This window comes from Dendroctonus ponderosae, unplaced genomic scaffold (assembly GCF_020466585.1).
Source record: "Dendroctonus ponderosae isolate FM_Combo_2020 unplaced genomic scaffold, Dpon_F_20191213v2 Dpon_F_20191213_9, whole genome shotgun sequence".
NCBI classification, from domain to species: domain Eukaryota; kingdom Metazoa; phylum Arthropoda; class Insecta; order Coleoptera; family Curculionidae; genus Dendroctonus; species Dendroctonus ponderosae.
In genome coordinates this window covers 6,681,331-6,700,885 of record NW_026019116.1, presented here as the reverse complement: position 1 = coordinate 6,700,885, position 19,555 = coordinate 6,681,331, and the positions used below count along the sequence as shown (strand labels likewise).

Sequence of the window (19,555 nt, the reverse complement as noted above, 5' to 3'; positions counted from 1 at the left end):
AGGAATTAATTTTGATTTGGAATTGAAACACAGTCAGGAAAGTATGTACAATTAAGACTAGTAACAGGAATAATCGAATAATTTTCATAATCGAGATAATGACTCGAAATATTCAATCAGACTCGATTTAATGCATTAGCAGAATCTTTCAGAGTATTTTTTTCTGGCAATCTTTCTCAAAGGCCTCCAATATTGAGTAATTCGAATGATCTACTAATTAAGATTCAAGGGAGCCTTCCCTGCAAGCCTCGCACGGTTCAAAACTCAACCTTTGGCAAACAGCTAGAAACCCCCATCTCTTGAGCAATTTCCTTTGAAACTGTGCAAAAATTCATCGGTGCCGTTAATTAACCGAACCAAACGCCTGAAGCAAATCAGCAAACGGTGCTGGAAAGTGGCACTAGCTGCTAATTAATTAGCAGCTAGTTGATTAATTGCGAGCCTTACCTGGTAGTCTAAATAGTTGCCATATCCCATATGGTCACAAGGACAGGGACACTCGCGGATATGCTGCAAGAGCTCGGGATCGAGCCCTTCGCAGGCCCGCTGGCCCATTCGGGGGCCCCCGCAGCATCGATCCGGCTGCAACGCTGCTGCCTGACCCAGCTACGGTCGACACCGGACTATTCCCAGCTTCGCGAAGCTGAATCTGTGTGGGATCGACTAGTTGTACTTTCCGAGATCAGTTTGTACTAGTTTCTTCCTCGGTCCATGAATCGGCACATTTCCCGTTCAACTCGACAAACTTTCGATTCCTTTAATTGAATCATGTTATCGGGATTTCCTTCAGTTCTATGCCAACTTTAAGTTGAACATTTGATGCTTAGATTGATTGCTTAGATCGATGCTTGATTGCTTAGATAATGGAACTGGAGGCTGGAAAGCTTGGGGAATTTTCTTTGATGTCTGCATTAAAATGTAATTAAGTGAGCTGATATTGATTGGATAAATTAGCGACCTTTTCGCTTTCTCGTGACCTGGAGTTAGAAAAGTAGGTCGATCGTCCTGCGAGAGTCGTCCAATACCTAAAATCATACCAACGCATCTCACGGTCTCCATGACAATCGCTGGGACTTATCAGAAGCGCCTCCTCCTCCTCCTCATCCTCATCGAGGCCTCCTCGAACAGCGCATGCAGAGTTTGAGTTTTTCGAATTTTGAAGCTCGTGGAGTGGAGAAAAAAAGTCCACTCCGTTAAACCCCGATGAAAAAACATTCAACTCGAGAATGGTGCAAATAGAAATTAAATCGCTTGCAGCAATCAGAAATTATCCGTGTAACGTTTGGTTTGTTGCGCATTTTATTTATCAACCTGCCCTGAACGTTGCTGGTGGTTTCACTGAAATGAGTGAAAAAATCCTGAAAAAAGTGAGTTTTTCGGGTTTTAGGGCGTCAAGGAAAAGACGTTTTTTCTGGCAAGCACGAGTTATTTCAGGCTTGCTCGGCGCAGCACCACTCTGAAGATGCGAGCCACTCGTGCTTGCAAAACGTCGGGAAAAAAGCCCAGGTCTTTAAACCCCGTTAAAAAAATCAATCACACTTTCAACTTTCTGTGGTCCGAAAAACTCCCACTTTCAGTTTTCTAGCTTTCGTGTGAAACACCTCTGAAGATGCAAGCCATTCGTGCTTGCGAAACGTCAGGAATACATTATTTTCCACGACAGCCTAGACAAACTCCTCAGTTGCAAGCTTGGTTGGGGGCCAACCAAACCCAAAAACTTTTGAAGAACTTTTAGACTTATTCCTAAAAGAACTTCATCAAAAATTCTTGTTTCGAATTTTTCTGTTTCAATAATTGATGGGCGTTTTATATAATATACTGGGTGTTTGGTATAAAAAAGTCAAGTTTTCGTTAATTTTCGGTATAATCATCAGGCCACAGGCTTATAATGTGCGTGTCGACGTAAATTTGTTTTTATGACGACTTTAATAGCGGCGCACCCTGTATAGTTGCCAGATGTTTTCACATGTAAACTGAAATATTTACAATTAAATAATCTTGCAAGAGCGAGAGGAAAGTACCTCAAATGGACGCAAAATACAATTTTGATATTCTCAAAAGATGATGAATGAATATGAATATAAGATGAATGGTATTCTCAAAAGGTTCTTGTGAAACAATCCAAGTGCAAATGCGTGTTCATCTGACTAAGTTTCCTCAATAAATCGCCTAAGCAACAAGTTGAAACTCGGAAAAACGCAGTCAACAGAAACTCACAGATGTACGCCACCAGACATACCTACATTCAGGTGTCAAAATTAATAATAATCCTTAACGTCATTGTCCTGGCACGCTTTGACTATAGACGCAATTTTGCTTATTTTCCATTAAATCGGAACTTGTTGGGCAAAATGCATATTAAACAATGAAGCGAATCGCGCCATTGAAGACATTGCAGTTAAATTGATAACCCTGTATATTCGGACATTATATTATGGTTGGAGTGGGGAATTTGATTGCTGACAGTGACATATCAACTGGCTTTTGAAAACTCTAAAAAGATTAAAGTATTTTTCAAGATATCTACAGGGTGTTTAGGAATTAAAAAATTGAGCCAAAGCGTCATTAAACATGTAAGTAAACATATCCACATTACAGGGGTTAGTCGATGGGCATTTAACTTGGCCTTTCGGGTGGTGAACCTCAAATGAAAATTCGGCAGGTTTTAAAACGAAAAATTTATTTAGTTACAATAATGCGGCGATTTCATTTCAAAGAAATATATTACATATGCGCTCTCTATTCCACTCATCTACTGAGTGTTTAGCCTTTGCTGGTTGCAACTCTGCTGGCCAGTAAACATGATCTTTTGTAATCGACGCACTCTTGGAAGGCTTGTACGATTTTGGCGCAGTTCATTGGGCAGTCGGGATTCTTCCTTAAAAAAAGTGATAATTTTTAGACTGATTTGTTTGCAATTGTAAGCAATTGCTTACTTGTAACAGTCCATAACAGCTTTCCGGGAATCTAGGCAAGGGATTTCTTTGAGGGCCTGCGCCGGTTTGCCTGATTTGAATTCATCTAACTGGAATTAAAGGAAATTTAGCCCATTTTAATCGCTAGTTGAATGTTAATTCATTACCGCTTTCTTATACTCTTCATCCATAACGGAGTTCATTTTCTTGTGGTTCTGCTCCAGGGCCTTGATCCGGTTCGCCCAATACTCGTCATTCTTCTTCAGCTCTGCTACATTCGCCTAAACACCGAAACCCGCAAATTAACTCATTTACCCAGTGGAAACGTTAACAAATTACCTGTCGAATTTGAAGACTGGTCAATGATGGCTCGTGGAGATAAACTGGAACTACTGTGGGTGCTTGTGGTGTGGGCATTTGTGGCGGGTATGAATGTGCTTCTTGGCTTCTTACCGCTGGAACAAATTTATTACTAATTGGGCACCTTCCTGAATATTATGTAACCGATGTTTTCCCAACTAAGTTTTACTGATATTAGCAAGCATTTGTGCCTGGATGAATTCGGGTGTGTAAAGCTGCTAATTTTGAGCAAGGAATTTGCTGAATTCAGTGAAAACTCGTGAGAAAAGGGGCCCAAAACATGAATTGAGGTTAGAAATTTACTTTGAGCTACTCCTCGAATCCGGTCTACTACATCTTCGGAAACTTTAATAACACTCGTCGGATCATCGTTTTCAACAGTTAATCTTCTAGTCTTGCTTGGACCTGTCCCCATTTTCTATTTCCTGTGTTTTTCCAGTTATTTTCGCCAATTTCTTGGGTTAAAACCTCGGGATGTCATAAAGCCATTTCAACATTGACAAGTGATATCTAAACCAATTTCTATGTCTATCCTTTTCTGCCTAACGCTTTAGCGCCAGTTTCTTTTTCTAATAATAATTGGTAGACGTCAGATTTCTGCAAAGACCATGCAAAAAGTTAGGTTAGGACAAGACGTCAAATTAATTTGTTTTGAGAATATTTAAACACAAATCGACAAAAATGAACGTAATTGGGGCCGTAAAGGCCTACGTGGATAAAATGACCGATGAAAGTGAGCCGGGCATGAAAGTCCTGCTAATGGACAAAGAAACAACCAGTGTGATCAGCATGGTTTACAGTCAAAGTGAAATTCAGCAAAAGGAAGTGTTCCTGCTGGAAAGGATCGATTCCCCTAACTATGCCAATTCCACCGGGCTCCGCTATCTTAAGTGTTTGGCCTTTTTGCGGCCTACGCAGCGCAATATCGAGTTACTGTGCAGTGAACTTCGTAACCCCAAGTACGGTGCTTATTACATATATTTTTCCAATATTGTGGCAAAAGCCGACATTAAAATGCTGGGTAAGTGCTGAATTGGAAGTAGTAAGGAAATCCCAGCTGTATGCCCTCATTTGCAGCTGAAAATGACGAGCAAGAAGTCGTGAAAGAAGTCCTGGAGCTTTACATGGATTACTTGGCAGTTAATCCGCATTTGTTCTCCATGGGGCTTCCCTGTTGCATGGAGCGATTGGCTTGGAATCAGAGCGCATTGCAACGATCCGTGCAAGGCCTAGTTTCAGTTATTCTGTCTCTGAAAAAGTCCCCTATTATACGGTAACTGTTTGAAATAGAAAGTGGGCATTCTCCATAACAGCAGCCTTGTATCGAAATACCCCAGGTATCAGGCAAACTCCAAACTTGCCCTAGATTTAGGCAGTAGAATAGAAGACATCATGAACAAGGAATCGTCCCTGTTTGCCTTCGGCCAAGGCGGGCACAGTCTATTGCTGATTCTGGACAGAAGGGATGACCCAATCACCCCGTTGTTGAATCAGTGGACTTATCAGGCGATGGTTCACGAATTACTCACCATAAACAATAACCGAGTAAACCTCTCGAACATTCCAGGTAGATTAATTGGCCTCAATTTTTGCTCTCAAACTTTACTCATTTGAAACTGTTACTAGGTGTATCCAAAGAGCTTTCCGAGGTGGTCCTATCCGCAGAACAGGATGCGTTCTATGCGAAAAACATCTTCATGAACTACGGGGAAATTGGGCAGAACATCAAGCAATTAATGGATCAGTTTCAGGCCAAGGCAAAGAGCCATCAGAAAATCGAAAGCATTGCCGATATGAAAAGTTTCGTGGAGTCGTATCCGCAATTTAAGAAACTATCGGGCAATGTCACTAAACACGTAACAGTCGTGGGCGAATTGAGCTCAATGGTAAACAAATACCATCTTCTCGATGTGTCCGAAGTGGAGCAGGAAATCAGCTCGCAAAATGACCATTCCTCGCACTTAAACAGTGTGAAAAAAGTGATCCAAGACGATAAAATCCGACATACAGATGCAGCCAAACTAGTCATGCTCTATGCTTTGCGCTACCAAAACCACACAAATAATGAAACCTTTGGCCTAATAGAACTGCTGAAAAAACGGGGCGTTAGCGACAAACTAATTAAAGACATCGTGTATCTTTTGGAGTATGCGGGATCGCATGCAAGACAAAGCAACTTGTTTAACGTGGAGGACGCAGTTCAGATTACAAAACGGTTCTTCAAAGGCCTTAGTGGGGTCGACAACGTTTACACCCAGCACAAGCCGTTGCTGCACGATATTCTGGAAGACCTTGTCAAGGGCAGGTTGAGAGAGAACCTTTACCCAGTGGTGGGCAACCACTCGAGTGGCTTAAGGGCGCAAGACATAATAGTCTTTATTGTCGGGGGCGCCACTTATGAAGAATCCCTAACAGTGCACTCTTTTAATAAGACTTATCCCAGCTTCAACATACTGTTGGGCGGCACAACCATACACAATTCGAGTAGTTTTCTCGAGGAAATCGAGAACGCCTACAGAGGGGAGGCGATGAGAATGAGGAAACACACCAAACATCTTCGGAATGTTAAGTTCGAATAAACCAAAGACCGCTAGTTTAATGTATTTTAGATTATTTAAGTGCGACATTCCTTGATGCAGGGTGTGTAAAATGTCCTATCGCAGATTTATGCAGCAGGCGACGATTTTCGAGATACCGGATACAGGATACACCCTGTGTAGTTAGTACTACATTGTTTTTGTATGTTAAGAGTGTATTTTTGTTGATATCTATTTAATATAACTTATTCCGTGTATTTTTTAGGTTTTAATCGATTATTTATTTTAATTTTTTTTCCTTAGAATTGGTGGTAGTTTTGTAAAGAAATAGAATTTTTAAATGCCTTAAGGCGGCCATGTTGGACACGCCTTAATCCAGTTCATTCGGCCTATGTGATTTTGGCTTTTCAAGCAGGCCATGCGCGCCGAATATGGCCGATTTGAAACGAGCGCCTTTGACAGTGGCGTTTTCAATTTGCGTTATTCATAAAATCAGTTTTAAGTTACAAATTTAAACGTATTTCGCAGTGACTCGAAATGGCCGCAAAGTTGGAAAAGCCAGTTCAAGAGCTTTGCGAAGAAATTCGAGAAGATGGCAGCGATACCAGAACCGAAGAGTCTTTGGGGCATATTGAAGAAGAAGATATCACGTTCTTCGATGTTGATTTGCTTGTAGAGCACGGCATTGCGTTGGATGATATCAAGCAACTGAAGAAATCGGGCATTAACACAGTTAAAGGTGCGGTAATGCATTCTTCTATTTCATGGGGTCGAAGCGCGCCTAAAAAGTAGAACTCAAACATAATTTATTTCCCTCAGGCATTCAAATGTGCACCAGAAAAAAACTGTCGACTCTCAAAGGATTCAGTGAGGAGAAGGTGAATAAAATCAAAGACGCCTGCGGAAAAATCTGTCCCGTTAGTACAGCCGGTTGTTTCCTGACTGGACTTGAAGTATGCGAGCAACGCAAGCAGCTTTTCACCCTGACGACTGGCAGCAAAAATATCGAGTAAATATAAAGCCGCAGGCAACAAACCTGAGGATTAATTGGTTGTTTTTCTATCAGCAAAATTATTGGAGGAGGAGTTGAGTCGATGTCAATCACCGAAGTGTTTGGGGAGGCGCGTACTGGAAAAACTCAACTGGCTCACACGCTTTGCGTTACCGCTCAACTACCAACCGATACTGGGTATACTGGCGGGAAAGTCATGTACATTGATACTGAACGCACCTTGTATCCTTTATACCACTCTTTTTTTTATAATTCCAAGCCGAATAATCCTTAATTGCATCTTGCACAGCCGGCCGGACAGGATTAAACCAATCGCAGACCGATTTGAATTGGATTCCAACGCTGTATTGGACAACATTTTATACGCCCGCGCGTATAACTCTGAGCATCAATACGAGCTTTTAAACAGGTACATTTTCCCTTATTAAGGTTCTTTTTCGTTTCAATCACTTATCAGTTTGGCTTTTTTAGTGTATCCGATAAGTTCCATGAAGAGCCCGGTATGTTCAAACTCCTGATCATCGACTCGATAATGGCTTTGTTCAGGGTGGACTTCACTGGATCCGCAGAGATGACCGAAAGGCAGTCAAAACTAGGGCTTATGCTGTCGAAACTGCAGGTAAGCGAACTTTCCCCATATCCTTTGTCGCTTAGTTGACGGTGTTGCAGAAAATTAGCGAAGAATATAACGTTGCGGTATTTCTGACTAATCAAATAACCACTGATCTCCAATACAGTCTAATCAACGACTTAGACATCAAGCCAGTAGGTGGTAATATTTTGGCGCATTCTTCTACTACGAGAATTGCGCTGAGAAAAGGCATGTATCACATCTTTGATTGATTCGGTTCATTGAGTCATTGTCTATCGGGTTCAAAATTCACTGTAAAAGTCTATTGATTTCAGCTAAAGGCAATGTGCGAATAGCCAGATTGTTTGATAGTCCTAAACTAGAAGAGCAAGAAGTGGAATTTGTCATTAGAAACGGCGGGGTCTCCGACCCTGAAAAAACTGAGTAGAATTCGCCAAATATGTGTATTCTTACGTATTTTAATCTTTCAATTCGTAGAGAACCAGGAGGTAAAACACATGTTCAACATAAGTAGGCAGTAGTAAAGTAAAATAATTTACAAAAACATTTATTTGAATATTTAACAATAAAAAGAGTACAATATACATTCGAGTAAAGTTAGACAACTCGGTAGCTTCGGAAAAAAACACATATAAAAGAAGCGAAGACAATAAACCGATAAATTGACAATGCCTATTGTTTGTAAATCTACATAATACCAAATAAATAACGAGTAAACACTGCAGTGAATCGCAGTTGTTGACTAGTAATCAATATTTGTCATCTTCAAATTTTCTTGATTATACATTTATACAGCCTAGTGATAAAAAATATTAAAATATAGTCTTTGTAAATTTTAAAACAGCCCACGTTCTTCTAAATGCTAAAAATCAATCAAAATCATTAGTTTATATAACCATGTCTCAGTGGATACTACCGAAACATTCGTCTCATAAACGAGACAAAAATTTTATTTGGCAGTCCTATTCAAATGCATATAATTTTTTGTTGATCCATTGTTAAACTAAAGGGTTTTCAAGCATATCAAACTGTAGTTATAGGGCAAGATTTGAAGGAAAACATGTGCTTGTCTCATCGGAACACTTTGAATTTGGCTGAGAAAAATCCCTTGCCGACATAACAATGCAAAATAAAAAGTGTTGAAGAAAAAAGTTATGCAAATAACTAAATAAATAACAGGAGAGATACAGACAGGAACATTCTTAAACTCTAAGAGAATTATCTATCACAAACATTATGGCTAAGTAACTTTACTGTACATCTCTTTGGCTTATCGCTAATAAGAGACAAAACACTTTCAACTACTAAAACCTTAAATAGCTATAGTAAAAGCTGGTACAAAAAGATAAAAAAGAATGGAGCAAGTTCGGCTTTAAGAAAATATCCAAGTACATTCAACTGATGGTACATCGTTAGCATCCAATAAATAAAGCAAAGCGAAAATAATCCCTTAAACACTTCTACTTGCCTGTGCTGGTACTAGTGTAAAAAACCCCAAAGAAAAAGGCAAATATACCGTTCACACCGTTAAACCCTTGAGTTTTAGCGATTTTATCAACTCAATCTCTTTTTTCTCCTTTAGCCTGTTTCTCTCTTGAAACTCCATCCGATTTCGAATTATTCGGTCGACGATCTTTTCGGTAGTCATCTCATTACCTGCCAATAAAGCACTGTTTTAGTTTAAATCGGATTTTGAAAATGTTCGAAGAAATTCACCTGAATCTACAGCTTTGAACTTGCCAAGGCGCTTGGGGATTTCATAGGGATCGCTTCCATCAACGTCTTTCATTACGGAGGTTTTGCCATGAATGACTATGTCTACTTTAAAGTGCGACATTAAGCTTTCACTCACCTGGAAAGAATAAGTTTTTTTGGAAATGGGCGTATGTTTGAAGTAAACTCAAAATAGAAAAGTTTGATTTTCAAGATACAGGGTGAAAAGTAATAAAGTAAATTCAGTTGAACTTTGCTAGTGGGCAGGTTTGGAACGTTTAAGACCGTTTGCAAACTTCCAAATTTCAAGAGTTTTCCACCTGCAGCTTGAAAATGAAGCTTAGGGCCATCATCAATTAGCCCCTTTGTAACTCTATATATTAACCTTATATGGTGCGCCAATCACGACTTCTGAAACATACTTGCACGCTAAAACACTCAATACCCGTTCGTGCAAGTTCATTATCGGAAAATTTGAGCCCTTGTATATATTTACAATTGGATCGGTGTGCAACCCGACTATTAGATAGTCGCCCTGGAAGAGAACGGATCTTTTGGAGTAACATTCCGAAATGAAAATTAGTTTAATATAATATTACCTGTTCTCGAGCCTTTTCGAGGAAATCTAAGTGTCCGACATGGAACAAATCGAATGCCCCTGCAACATATACAACCCTATCGCCAATTTTTGGCGCCTTGCCATCAGAAAATTGAATAATCTTTTGAGTAGTAGGTAAAAACTGGCTACAACCAGTCCAAGGCGACCTAGCAGAAGAATCTTGACCCATGGTTGTAGAATGCTCTTTTTCAACACTGTACTCATACTGACCTTGCTTGAAATGGTTCCGTGTGAGAAGAAGCATTCTACCAACCAGATCAGTGGTTGAGACTCCTTCTGTTCTTTGTACTTCCCTGGAAAAGTATCGGTGAATTTGAGTTTTCGAGCTTTAAGTTCGATTTATTACTTATATCTTCCGGCCGATTTAACCATGTGATACGTATCAACGCCTTCGGCGGTCATTGTTATATCGTCGCCGTGCACGCAAAAATCGCAATCATATTTATCGAGAGTGTCCAGCGTGGTAACGTAAGGGGCACCTTCAATCACCTCATCTACCCACTTAATTCCGCGTACCATTTTGTACCTAGAAACACATTTGTTAATCGCAATTTAATCATCACAAAACAAGTGCTGTGATAATCGCAAAGAATACCAACGATTAAGCATTTGCATTCAATGTCGACGTCAAAGCTTAGCCATAATCGATGGGGATTCAAGTGGAGAAACACACCTGAGCCTGATGAGAATTTGATAAAAATCTAAACAATTGTTATTTTATTACCTCTCTTGTTGCGTAAATACTGGGGGGCCCTTGTGTTTGGTGATTTCCTCGTCAGTATGCACACCGACCACCAAATAGTCTCCCAGCGCTTTAGCTTGCCTTAATGAGTTGGCATGACCGAAATGCACCATATCGTAACTGTAAAAAACAGGTTTCATTTATTCAGAATTATCGCAGTTTGAACCAAAATATTCCCCTTGCATTTATTCCTCACTCACAGTGTACAATTACATCATCAGATAAGTGAAAATTCAGCCTCTACTGGTCGGAACAAAACCAATAATCTAATTAGTCAGGCCTATTTTTTCACGTCCAGCATGGTTTTGCGCATTTATAATAAATTTTACAGTCTAGTTAATTGTAGACTGTTTGTTACACGCAACAATTCCCAAATATTTTGGGAGTTTAGGTTCAAAGGTTTCCATCAGCAGCAGCAGCGGCAGCGGTGCTGATTTCTCTTGTATATCCGGTTAAAACTTATCAATAAATGTTGAGCGATAATAAAACACACACAAATAGTTGACCTTAGAGTAGATTTAGTTATGAAATATCTAAAATGTTCAATAAAACTGCGTTGGTGTATGGAAATACGTAAATATTGCCATAGACCAGTTTCGCAAGTCGGGTATCGCAAAAAAGTACGTTTAAAACCCAAAGTTAGCGGATTTTTGGTCAGCAAATTTTAGTTTTCTGTTTAAATTGTTTTATTAATTACTTATAAGTTTTGTGTAAGCCGGGTTTACATTTTAGTTCTCTTTGAATTTATTGTGGAGAATTTAGCTGCTGAGCAATGGCTTGATTTAAGTCAATATAATAGGTTTGTTTAACAACAATTTCGTACTGGTCGCGCTGCTTTATTGGCTCAATTAAGTGTGTACTTCTTCATGTGGTCTTCTCATTGGCCCTGGTCGGTTGGAAACTTTAAACCCGCTGTTTTGCGTAAAAAAACCGATGAATCCTCCTCAAAAAATGCCAGATTTCGCCAGCAAAACGTTCGATTGCTCAGTATTCAAGCAATCGATCAAATTTTCACGAAAAAACGTTGACGCAAAAAATATTTTAACTTGGAACGCAGAACTTTTAATATAACGTACAAGAGATTGTCGACTTTTCAATCTCTTTTGGCTTAATGAGTTTATAAAGACTCATTTTCCAACCGTAGAAAGACTTCTAAACAAAACGATATTCTCAGCTAGCAAAAGTCTCAGACCTTAATGTGGTGTATTAATGGAAAATTCCCCCGGGCCAAATAAAACCATGAAGTGGGTTTTAATGTCGAAAAAGTGTGTAGTTAACCGAGCACATTAGTGAAGTACCTATCATGAATCACTGGCAATTTGTTGGATTTGTATTCAAACGCCAAACGCTGCGAACAAGTTTTGTTGTTTGTTTACAAAAACTTTTGCTTTACGTACCTATTTACTGCACAGTTCTTTATCAAAAGCAGCTGTAAGCTTATAAATTAAGACCACTGAAGGTTCTGCTGGCATTGCTCCCAATTCCCAAACCTTATCCGGCGAGTTTTTTAGCTTCTCCAATTGTGAAGAATATTTTAATCTAATGGATGGCTTTAAAAGCAATTATCTTTGCCAAATAGTGGCGCAAATTCCTTGAGATCAGCGTCAAAAGATATGAACTTGAACAACCCACCAGGGTTACCCCCCAATTGACTGGCGAAATATTAGTTTGCCAATCACATACGCACATACTCATTTAATATTTGATTACAGTGATGAGTAAGCGCTATTTTAAAGGGTGGAAAATCAGATAGTAAGTAGGTACTTACCATCCGTCGCACCAAACACGAATGGGCCTCTCATGTGCAGCTGAGCCATTGCTGAGGCCATTCAGGGGCTTTTCGTGGCCATTTTCAGACATGTTGTAGAATGCAAGTCTGAAGTAAAGTTGACAAAAAACGCTTTCGGTTTTTTTCTGTTGTGTTATTGCGGTTGGTTGTTATAGAGACACTTGGCACTGCAAACACCTCATGCAAGAAACCTGAAAGCATGAGCGGTAACAATTAAGGGCTGTAGGCTCCCTTTGCAAGGTAGCTGAAGGCTAATGTAAATAGCTCACCTTGTCCAATGGGGCCCATACACTAGTAACGTAACCTTAGTTGACTTGCCGTGAACAGACTCAGTTGACTGTATGTGGACTTGATTTACGGATCATTTTAATTTGAATCAGAGCGTGTTATCACTCAAAACAGCCAGTTTTACAAATTATCCATAAAAAATCATAAATAATGATAGACGTCACATTAATGACGCCCCTTGGAATCAGGAGACCGTGCTGTGTTGCCACGCTTTATGATCAATACACCTTCGTTGGGTGGGTTTAATTTTTTTATATGGCCAACTTCATTTGGGGGGCCTTGAAATTTGTATATTTGAAACTTCCTTGATATAGTAGCATTGTCTTAGGTGATTGAGGCATTGCCAGTGTATAATCTTGCAAGTTATAGGAGTGAAATTCCATGCATGTTTCATTAGTGGAAATTTTGGTCGATGTGGCAACCAAATCATTACACGTGTTATCCCCGCTATTTGTGAGCCCAACCAATCAGCGCCAACAGAACATTGACATGTTCTGTCACTCATTAATTTAGGTTAATTAGGCAATGTGAAGGGGGCAAAATGAAGAACGAAGATGTTCTACGTAGGACTGCTGAAGACTACAGCAGCTACATAACCAACACCAACATCGAGAAGAAGGTAAACGTTTGATTTTCTTGATTATTTGCGTTTGCTGATGTGTTTTGCTAATTTCAGTTGGAGCCAGTGAATAAGGCAATAGACGACATGCTGGCGCGTCTTGAAGAGTTTGAGGCCATGTTCACCTTTATCGAGCCGGATGTAAAGGACTCCAAGGATATTCTCAATTCGATACTGGCCTACAAACCTGAGTTTGAAGATCTGTGTGCGAAAATCGACAGCACCGAGTTCCTGGTCGCTCACATCAAAAGCAACCTGGATATGCTGGAGGCCAAGATTGAGGAGGCAGAGACGAAACTGGGGGTTTCGGATACAACTAGCAAGGTTACTGAGAAGGTGTCCAATATCTTCACGCCGCTATTTGTACGTGAAATCACCTAAGGTCGGGAGGATCTTGAAGCAACGTTGATTGTTGCAGAAGAAAGCAGCTGAACGAAGAGCGACTAGCGCCAGCACCAATATGGAACTGTTCAAAACCGAAGACTATTTCCAGACCACAGACCTCACTCAGCTTTACTGACCAAATCAGCAAATAAGCCAATAAACTTTTTCCAACTTGAATAAAAAGACTGGATAAAATGGAACAAATATAGCAACGCCCTTCGAGGGGTAGAAAAACAGGATTATTTGCTGATTTGGTCAGTAAATATTTTTGCACTTCGATAGGGGTAGCTAGATTTATTCGATTTTTTCCCCAGTTTTTTATTCGATAGTTGAATTTTTTTTTTTAATTATCCAGTATTCAGTTTTTCTAACTGTTTTTGGTATTAAATTTTACAAAGAAAATATCAGTAGCAGTAAATTTCCTTTGGCGTTTAGTTTTTTTCTTGAAACAGCCGTTAGCCTTTTTTTGAACAGGCTATTCATTGCGTTGCTGCCAAGTATTCACCATTATAGAAGTTGGCAACAACGCAATAGTTAAACAAATCGCTGCCTGTTCAAAAATCCATACGCTTGTTTTTGACAAAAAAAACCGTGAAAGTAATTTTCCTGTCACTGATATTTTGTTTGTCAAAATTCATACCAAAAACAGTAAGAATTAGAAAAAAACAACCGCATACTCGATTAGAATTTGAAGCATCCGGCAACATTGTCGATCAGCAGGCCCCACTATCAAAACTGTCGTGTGTCAGTCGCGATTTATTGTGGAAACAACTTGTATCTTAGGATTATTTTTTCAGCAATTTCTAAGAATAATTGAAATAAAACTCTGTTAAATCATGTCGGAAGTGAAGTTTAGTGCCAAGGCATTTTGCAAGATAATACTGCACGCAGCTAAATATCCCCATTGCGCGATAAATGGCGTTCTACTGGCAAAACCAAATGCAGGCTCAAGGGAAATCGAATTTGTGGACGCAGTCCCCTTATTCCACATTTCGCTCCATTTAACTCCCATGTCGGAAATAGCTCTAATGCAGGTGTGAATCTACATCCTTTTCACACATTTCCGCTGTAAATAGCTGGTAAATTCCAGGTTGATGAATTGGCGTCCAAAATGGGGCTTGTTATAGCAGGCTACTATGCGGCAAGTGAGAATATCAGGGACAACACATTTGAAAAGACCTATCATAAAGTAGCGGAGAAAATCGCCTCCAATTACAGTCCGTCTTATGTGGTTGTGGTAAGTGGCACGCCTCTTCAATGTTTTCCAGCGCTAGATGTAGTTTTCATTTTAAAAAACTACTCTACTCTCTAAAATGTGCAGCAGTTATGCATTTTTGAGGCGATCGATAATTGAGAAAGTCCAGCAAAATGAGGTTAAACCTTTTTTACAGGTAAACAATTCCAAAGTATCAACTGAAGCTGACTCGTCCAGCCTCAAAGTGGCTCAATTATCGGAAGGTGGTTTTAGACAGATTGAGGAGCAGAATATTAGTTTAAGTCCTGCTCAAGCCACTTCCTATGCCATAGTGGCTTTAATGCAACAGAAAGCCTTCCAAAAGCTGATCGACTTTGATAACCACTTGGATAACATTTGCGCGGACTGGATGAATGTGGAGCTAAATAAAACGATTGAAAGCTATTTGTGAAACCTTGTACCTTGATGCGAATGGCTGTGTATGTATTAACCACTTTATTTAGCACCCGGTATATTTGATTAAGTCAGGGATATGCATGACAGGATAAAAATCACATTTTTTATTTATTTATTAATTATACAGGGTGGTTCCGTTTCCAGAGCGAAAACTTGATGTTGCAATAAGCTCCATACAGAAAACGTTTCATTAAGGAAAAACAGGGTGGTTAAATTTGGCTTAAACTCAGCAGCGTCCGCACTACCACGTTAATGGATGTTTTTAAAGAGAAAAAATATAGAATGCTACTGCTTTTACACAAAATAAAACCACCTTTTTAATTCTTTATTCAGTTTGAAAGCGAATATTTCAATTTATCTCTACAATTCATTTAATGTTTTTATCTAAATTAGTTTATTCAAATTAATCAATTAATTAAATGATTAATACAGAGTTGTCTTTTACTGCAAAACATAAAAAATAACAGGGACAATTTGAATTAAATTCTTTCAGAAGATTGTGATCTAATCTGCGAGTTAATATTTTGGAATATTGTTCAAAATAAGCCCGTTGGTATCATCATAATAATTTTTCAATGATTCACCCTGTGTATAAAAAATTATACCATTTAAACGAAATTTGATAGAACCTGTTCTCCTAGAAAAAAATGTAATAAACAATAGAAATATTAAAGTGTACTGTCATTTGAAATGCCTCTAATACCTTAAGAACACACCGGCGATTGTTGTGAACACAAAAGTTTCAATTTGTATCAGGAGATCAGAATGTTTAAGGAGGTAACGAGCAAATATTAGGAACAGGAGTTTAGCGTTACGTTATTTTTGTTGTCGATGCAGAAAATGACTCTACTTAGCAACAATTTTACTTTCTTGACTACCTGGTCATCCTGTATAAACGGTATTAAAAAGTTCGACAACTTTTTTTGTTGATGAGCACTAAAAACACACAACGCACAAAATAAGCTAGGACAAGTTGGGATTGTTGGAGTATTTAGTGGTTATTTGGCAGCATTCTTTTAGCCTTAGTGTACCCACACGTATGGACGAGTCGACCTCGCTCACTTGCGTAGAAAATTGAAAAAATAAAACTGTTGAGTTCCTTGTAAAAAACATAAAAAACTTTATTTATCCATGTTTTGTTTTAGCGTAGGTAAAAGATAAGTAGTAATACATTTATGAATAGATAGTACTACTGTACTGCCAATGGAGTTGAAGAGTTTTTCATTTTTTTGATGTTATATCCAGTAAAAAGGTGTTCAATTTACCCCAAATAAAATGAGCAGTTTTGCAACTATGCAAAATTTGAAAAAACACCACAATAAACACAATTACTGATCAATCCCTAAGCCTAATTTTTTGCTTGCCCTGAACTTTATCTCTCTAGTAGCGTAAGACTTTTCTATTTGAATCGCCTAAATTGACTAGTCAGTTACGCTTTCCAGATCCGGTGCTTCATTAGTTTAGTGCCAAGAATTTAATTAATTACGAGATGAATTCTTAAGCTACACACTTAAATTTGTCAAATTTGCAACGCATCATTCGGTGTTTTATTATATGTACAACATGGTATATTCTGCAAATGTTGATAAGAACGGAAAATACAAATTTTCAAAATTGACTGGTTTAGTGGCACTTACTGATCTGAAATCAAAACAGTTGCCATTTACCCAGGACAGCGTCTTTGATCGCATCGACATACTGGGCCGGAACCCAATAAATCCAATACTTCGATGCGTCAGTGGCGCCCAGTTGCAGCCCCTAGAACAAGTTCAAGTGTAAAATCGGCACCTCCTGTTTCCAATCGCTTTCACTCACCATAATGTGGTACTCTTCATGCTCCTCTATTGGTTCTGAGACTACGTCCTTAATCGAGCCCATTGGTAGCTTTTCAGTGCGCTCCTTTGTACCCAACCATAACTGATCATTTTCTAGCTTAAAAGTTAATCTCACTTTGCCTCCATGCTTGTTTAGCATGCCCGATAGTGGAACGGGGGGCAGAGATTCCTAAAAAGCCTGCCATTAGGCGCAATTACCCATTTTTTGTCTGATAGTAAGTACCTTAAGACTCTTAATGCCTGGCATTGCATCATCAGGCACTCCTTTGTCTAGGACTTTCCTGTGGATTTTTTGTTTGCATAAAGGTTCTTTAACAGTGGAGGCCTTCTCCATCTCCGCCACATCCTTTAAAGCGAATTGCAAGTGAAAACCCTCCAATTCCCGGTTGGCCACTTACCTGCTTACTAACTGATGAAACAGCCAGAATATCATTTAAGGTGGAACCCACTAGCATGATTTTTGCCCCTTTAGTAATGCCAGCACTGCTGATGGTTTGGCTGTCTTGCAACAAGCCTTTGAACATTAATTTTTGCATAGAATCTGGTACACCTAGTAAACCCTGCAGCTGTTTTTTGAATTCGGATATTAGTAAGTTGGATGGTGGACTCACATCGTACTTTTTCTTGTTGAAAATAACCTGGAATCAATGTATTTTTTTATTAATGTGCTGGGAGTTCAATTGGAAGACTTGCTACCTTAATATCAACGGTCTCAACAGAGTCACTTGAGGCCTTTGCCAAGCTTTCCACTATTGAGTTCTCCTCTGTCTTAGGTATTTTGCACTCAGTAGGTTCTATTGACTTGTCGTCTGACGGTTCGTCTGTAGGTCTATCACTTGTTATATCACTTTTATCATCTTTGGTGCTAGTTTCCGAATTTTTGCTTTCCACTACGTTTACATCATTTTCACTGCCTGTAAGAAAGATGTTTGACTTAGTCGTGGCTCTTGAGTATAAGGATCGCATTGCAAATGGTAAAGAATGCGATGGAAGGTGAGTGGAGAGCGTAATTTGCCACAAAATCGTTAAAGGGATGAGAGAACTTTCTAAGAGGATTACTATGTGACAGTCGTGGAAAGCCCTATTGGAGACTGCCGCTCAACGGCCAGCAAAGCGGTAAATGAATGAAACTTATCAATAAACAGGAAATAGCGCTGTTTCCTTAAGAATATTGTTCAGTAAAAAGCACAAAGAAACTTATGGCAGATGAATTATCATTTTTGAGAAAACCTCTTTCTAGTGGCGGCAAAGAACCGACAGCACTACCGTTTAGTGACCGACTACGTACCTATGCATTCCATTATTCCAGATCTGTGATAGAATAGTGTATTTCGCTTAAAAATGTGTTTAAACAAACCCCTTTAAATTATAAATAACTTGCTGGGATGACAACTGCAATTCTGACAACTGACAGAGTGAATGGCGAAACGGTTAGGTACCTTTTGTTGTAGGCACTTTTCAAACTCATCGTATACGATATAATTCGTTGTTTTTTCACTAAAATGGGCCAATTTTGGAGAATTAAGTCAACATTTATTCATGATTATTAAAATTGCTGGCATAGTTGTGGCAAATAAACATAGACAGTGCTTAGGTAGAAAGTATGCATTGGAACAGAGAGAGAAGGAGGATAGTGGACGGGTTGCTGTCCTTGCTTGTTCCTGGTTGTGGTTTTGCCTAGTAAAAATTACCATCTAGATTGATCAACATTTTTTTGAAAATGAGTCATCAGCTAAAACTCCGAAAGTTGAATTGTTACTTGAAAGTTATATTATAAAGTATGTGAGAAATAGAGCGAATTTAGATTAGCGCATATTTTTAAATTCTGAAAAATTGGGTTTGTAAAGATTGGGTGAGGTTTCTGATAGTTCTGGTCGAAAAAAAGAGCAATTTTTTTTTTCACCCATTATTGACTGTGCAATGCAAGGCAGTGATGAAAATGGTATGAAAATATGAAAATTTCATGAAACGAAACCATAGAAAAACATGTTAGACTCTTCAGATCCGAAATAGTCTCATCATTTTCAACACTTTTTGAGCGAGAAAAACTTCTTCATCAAGACTGGTCTTTAGGTTGCCTTATTATGATCCAAATACTCTATCTGTGCATATTATGGAGATATCTAGGTTGAAGGCCTCGAATTGAGTGCGGAAAAAACGCATGTGAAAAGTTATTTTTGAACGACAGAAAATCGAAACGCAGGAAAACAATGTAAACTGAAATGGCAAAAAATAAGGAATTCCAGAAGCTGAAAAAGACCGCCACTCGACTCTTATAATCCGAAATAAACGAAAATTATGGCCAACTTGGAGCGATTTTTATCATTAACCGTCGATATTTTCCGTGTAACAGTCTCTAAACAGGGTGATTCAAAACTACCTGCTTGATGGAAGAAAAAAAATGGTAGATAAGTTCTATATTGTTGAGGCGGATTCATTTTTTTACAAACTTCTTTTTGGGTATTTCGCCTCAAAAATTTTTGTCTTTAAAAAAGACAG

General features: G+C 38.9%; 8 protein-coding genes across 13 annotated transcripts in view; 4 read left to right on the top strand and 4 right to left on the bottom strand.

Moving 5' to 3' along the window:
- LOC109543335 (dipeptidase 1) overlaps window positions 1–618 on the bottom strand; it is a 9,607-nt gene extending 8,989 nt beyond the window's left edge. The window contains exon 1 of the mRNA XM_019913008.2: window positions 448–618. Coding sequence (XP_019768567.1) covers window positions 448–555 — 108 coding nt within the window. The 5' untranslated portion in view covers window positions 556–618. The remainder of the gene's footprint in view (window positions 1–447) is intronic.
- A 1,795-nt stretch (window positions 619–2,413) lies between these two features.
- Window positions 2,414–8,000, top strand: LOC109543306 (meiotic recombination protein DMC1/LIM15 homolog). 2 transcript variants are annotated; one of them, XM_019912954.2, is made up of 8 exons: window positions 2,414–2,573; window positions 6,341–6,551; window positions 6,632–6,821; window positions 6,879–7,046; window positions 7,114–7,233; window positions 7,296–7,443; window positions 7,494–7,644; window positions 7,731–8,000. In XM_019912954.2, exons 2-8 carry the CDS (start codon window positions 6,350–6,352, stop codon window positions 7,841–7,843), a joined length of 1,092 nt encoding a protein of 363 aa, XP_019768513.1. In that variant the 5' UTR covers window positions 2,414–2,573; window positions 6,341–6,349; the 3' UTR covers window positions 7,844–8,000. The 2 variants fall into 2 exon arrangements, with proteins under 2 accessions (XP_019768513.1, XP_019768512.1); XM_019912953.2 differs by lacking the exon at window positions 2,414–2,573 and having other exon boundaries at window positions 6,156–6,551.
- LOC109543310 (MICOS complex subunit MIC25) lies at window positions 2,664–3,792 on the bottom strand. 2 transcript variants are annotated; one of them, XM_019912959.2, is made up of 5 exons: window positions 3,579–3,792; window positions 3,255–3,370; window positions 3,083–3,196; window positions 2,937–3,025; window positions 2,664–2,878 (listed from the first exon to the last, which is right to left on the bottom strand). In XM_019912959.2, exons 1-5 carry the CDS (start codon window positions 3,688–3,690, stop codon window positions 2,764–2,766), a joined length of 546 nt encoding a protein of 181 aa, XP_019768518.1. In that variant the 5' UTR covers window positions 3,691–3,792; the 3' UTR covers window positions 2,664–2,763. The 2 variants fall into 2 exon arrangements, with proteins under 2 accessions (XP_019768518.1, XP_048525545.1); XM_048669588.1 differs by having other exon boundaries at window positions 3,369–3,370; window positions 3,579–3,780.
- LOC109543304 (vacuolar protein sorting-associated protein 45) lies at window positions 3,856–6,069 on the top strand. The gene is made up of 4 exons (XM_019912949.2): window positions 3,856–4,296; window positions 4,353–4,548; window positions 4,613–4,842; window positions 4,902–6,069. The coding sequence occupies exons 1-4, from the start codon at window positions 3,957–3,959 to the stop codon at window positions 5,852–5,854; spliced, it is 1,719 nt and encodes a 572-aa protein (XP_019768508.1). The 5' UTR covers window positions 3,856–3,956; the 3' UTR covers window positions 5,855–6,069.
- LOC109543305 (ethanolamine-phosphate cytidylyltransferase) lies at window positions 7,948–12,772 on the bottom strand. Of its 3 annotated transcripts, XM_019912951.2 has the most exons (9): window positions 12,549–12,772; window positions 12,259–12,470; window positions 10,473–10,610; window positions 10,095–10,274; window positions 9,959–10,041; window positions 9,729–9,907; window positions 9,515–9,664; window positions 9,133–9,268; window positions 7,948–9,072 (listed from the first exon to the last, which is right to left on the bottom strand). In XM_019912951.2, the coding sequence occupies exons 2-9, from the start codon at window positions 12,348–12,350 to the stop codon at window positions 8,936–8,938; spliced, it is 1,095 nt and encodes a 364-aa protein (XP_019768510.1). In that variant the 5' UTR covers window positions 12,351–12,470; window positions 12,549–12,772; the 3' UTR covers window positions 7,948–8,935. The 3 variants fall into 3 exon arrangements, with proteins under 3 accessions (XP_019768510.1, XP_019768509.1, XP_019768511.2); XM_019912950.2 differs by having other exon boundaries at window positions 9,729–10,041; XM_019912952.2 differs by lacking the exons at window positions 12,259–12,470; window positions 12,549–12,772 and adding an exon at window positions 11,888–12,205 and having other exon boundaries at window positions 9,729–10,041.
- A 241-nt stretch (window positions 12,773–13,013) lies between these two features.
- On the top strand, window positions 13,014–14,408 carry LOC109543311 (biogenesis of lysosome-related organelles complex 1 subunit 4). The gene is made up of 3 exons (XM_019912960.2): window positions 13,014–13,186; window positions 13,244–13,549; window positions 13,605–14,408. The coding sequence occupies exons 1-3, from the start codon at window positions 13,109–13,111 to the stop codon at window positions 13,704–13,706; spliced, it is 486 nt and encodes a 161-aa protein (XP_019768519.1). The 5' UTR covers window positions 13,014–13,108; the 3' UTR covers window positions 13,707–14,408.
- On the top strand, window positions 14,305–15,894 carry LOC109543309 (ER membrane protein complex subunit 8/9 homolog). 2 transcript variants are annotated; one of them, XM_019912957.2, is made up of 4 exons: window positions 14,305–14,604; window positions 14,661–14,807; window positions 14,962–15,244; window positions 15,349–15,894. In XM_019912957.2, exons 1-3 carry the CDS (start codon window positions 14,407–14,409, stop codon window positions 15,214–15,216), a joined length of 600 nt encoding a protein of 199 aa, XP_019768516.1. In that variant the 5' UTR covers window positions 14,305–14,406; the 3' UTR covers window positions 15,217–15,244; window positions 15,349–15,894. The 2 variants fall into 2 exon arrangements, with proteins under 2 accessions (XP_019768516.1, XP_019768515.1); XM_019912956.2 differs by having other exon boundaries at window positions 14,962–15,894.
- Window positions 15,895–16,317: 423 nt separating this feature from the next.
- On the bottom strand, window positions 16,318–18,480 carry LOC109543308 (ubiquitin domain-containing protein UBFD1). Its single transcript, XM_019912955.2, has 6 exons — window positions 18,345–18,480; window positions 17,753–17,970; window positions 17,455–17,694; window positions 17,280–17,402; window positions 17,037–17,225; window positions 16,318–16,979 (listed from the first exon to the last, which is right to left on the bottom strand). The coding sequence occupies exons 1-6, from the start codon at window positions 18,355–18,357 to the stop codon at window positions 16,869–16,871; spliced, it is 894 nt and encodes a 297-aa protein (XP_019768514.1). The 5' UTR covers window positions 18,358–18,480; the 3' UTR covers window positions 16,318–16,868.
- Window positions 18,481–19,555: the final 1,075 nt, after the last annotated feature.

What these genes read in the sequence shown, in the direction of transcription:
- LOC109543308 (XM_019912955.2), bottom strand. An exon ending in TTTCATCAGTTAGTAAGCAG is followed by an intron (nt 17,403 to 17,454) that starts GTAAGTGGCCAA and finishes TTCGCTTTAAAG; the next exon opens with GATGTGGCGGAGATGGAGAA. An exon ending in ATGAAGAGTACCACATTATG is followed by an intron (nt 16,980 to 17,036) that starts GTGAGTGAAAGC and finishes AACTTGTTCTAG; the next exon opens with GGGCTGCAACTGGGCGCCAC.
- LOC109543309 (XM_019912957.2), top strand. Translation starts at nt 14,407, where the DNA reads ATGTCGGAAGTGAAGTTTAGTGCCAAGGCATTTTGCAAGATAATACTG. An exon ending in CGGAAATAGCTCTAATGCAG is followed by an intron (nt 14,605 to 14,660) that starts GTGTGAATCTAC and finishes GGTAAATTCCAG; the next exon opens with GTTGATGAATTGGCGTCCAA. An exon ending in GTCCGTCTTATGTGGTTGTG is followed by an intron (nt 14,808 to 14,961) that starts GTAAGTGGCACG and finishes CCTTTTTTACAG; the next exon opens with GTAAACAATTCCAAAGTATC.
- LOC109543310 (XM_019912959.2), bottom strand. Translation starts at nt 3,690, where the DNA reads ATGGGGACAGGTCCAAGCAAGACTAGAAGATTAACTGTTGAAAACGAT. An exon ending in CCAGTCTTCAAATTCGACAG is followed by an intron (nt 3,197 to 3,254) that starts GTAATTTGTTAA and finishes TTCGGTGTTTAG; the next exon opens with GCGAATGTAGCAGAGCTGAA. An exon ending in GCTGTTATGGACTGTTACAA is followed by an intron (nt 2,879 to 2,936) that starts GTAAGCAATTGC and finishes ACTTTTTTTAAG; the next exon opens with GAAGAATCCCGACTGCCCAA.
- LOC109543306 (XM_019912954.2), top strand. Translation starts at nt 6,350, where the DNA reads ATGGCCGCAAAGTTGGAAAAGCCAGTTCAAGAGCTTTGCGAAGAAATT. An exon ending in ACTGGCAGCAAAAATATCGA is followed by an intron (nt 6,822 to 6,878) that starts GTAAATATAAAG and finishes TTTTTCTATCAG; the next exon opens with CAAAATTATTGGAGGAGGAG. An exon ending in GAGAATTGCGCTGAGAAAAG is followed by an intron (nt 7,645 to 7,730) that starts GCATGTATCACA and finishes TATTGATTTCAG; the next exon opens with CTAAAGGCAATGTGCGAATA.
- LOC109543304 (XM_019912949.2), top strand. Translation starts at nt 3,957, where the DNA reads ATGAACGTAATTGGGGCCGTAAAGGCCTACGTGGATAAAATGACCGAT. An exon ending in AGCCGACATTAAAATGCTGG is followed by an intron (nt 4,297 to 4,352) that starts GTAAGTGCTGAA and finishes CCTCATTTGCAG; the next exon opens with CTGAAAATGACGAGCAAGAA. An exon ending in AAAAAGTCCCCTATTATACG is followed by an intron (nt 4,549 to 4,612) that starts GTAACTGTTTGA and finishes GAAATACCCCAG; the next exon opens with GTATCAGGCAAACTCCAAAC.
- LOC109543305 (XM_019912950.2), bottom strand. Translation starts at nt 12,350, where the DNA reads ATGTCTGAAAATGGCCACGAAAAGCCCCTGAATGGCCTCAGCAATGGC. An exon ending in AAATCGGCCGGAAGATATAA is followed by an intron (nt 10,042 to 10,094) that starts GTAATAAATCGA and finishes ATACTTTTCCAG; the next exon opens with GGAAGTACAAAGAACAGAAG. An exon ending in TGATTGGCGCACCATATAAG is followed by an intron (nt 9,269 to 9,514) that starts GTTAATATATAG and finishes TATTCTTTCCAG; the next exon opens with GTGAGTGAAAGCTTAATGTC.
- LOC109543311 (XM_019912960.2), top strand. Translation starts at nt 13,109, where the DNA reads ATGAAGAACGAAGATGTTCTACGTAGGACTGCTGAAGACTACAGCAGC. An exon ending in ACACCAACATCGAGAAGAAG is followed by an intron (nt 13,187 to 13,243) that starts GTAAACGTTTGA and finishes TGCTAATTTCAG; the next exon opens with TTGGAGCCAGTGAATAAGGC. An exon ending in ATATCTTCACGCCGCTATTT is followed by an intron (nt 13,550 to 13,604) that starts GTACGTGAAATC and finishes TGATTGTTGCAG; the next exon opens with AAGAAAGCAGCTGAACGAAG.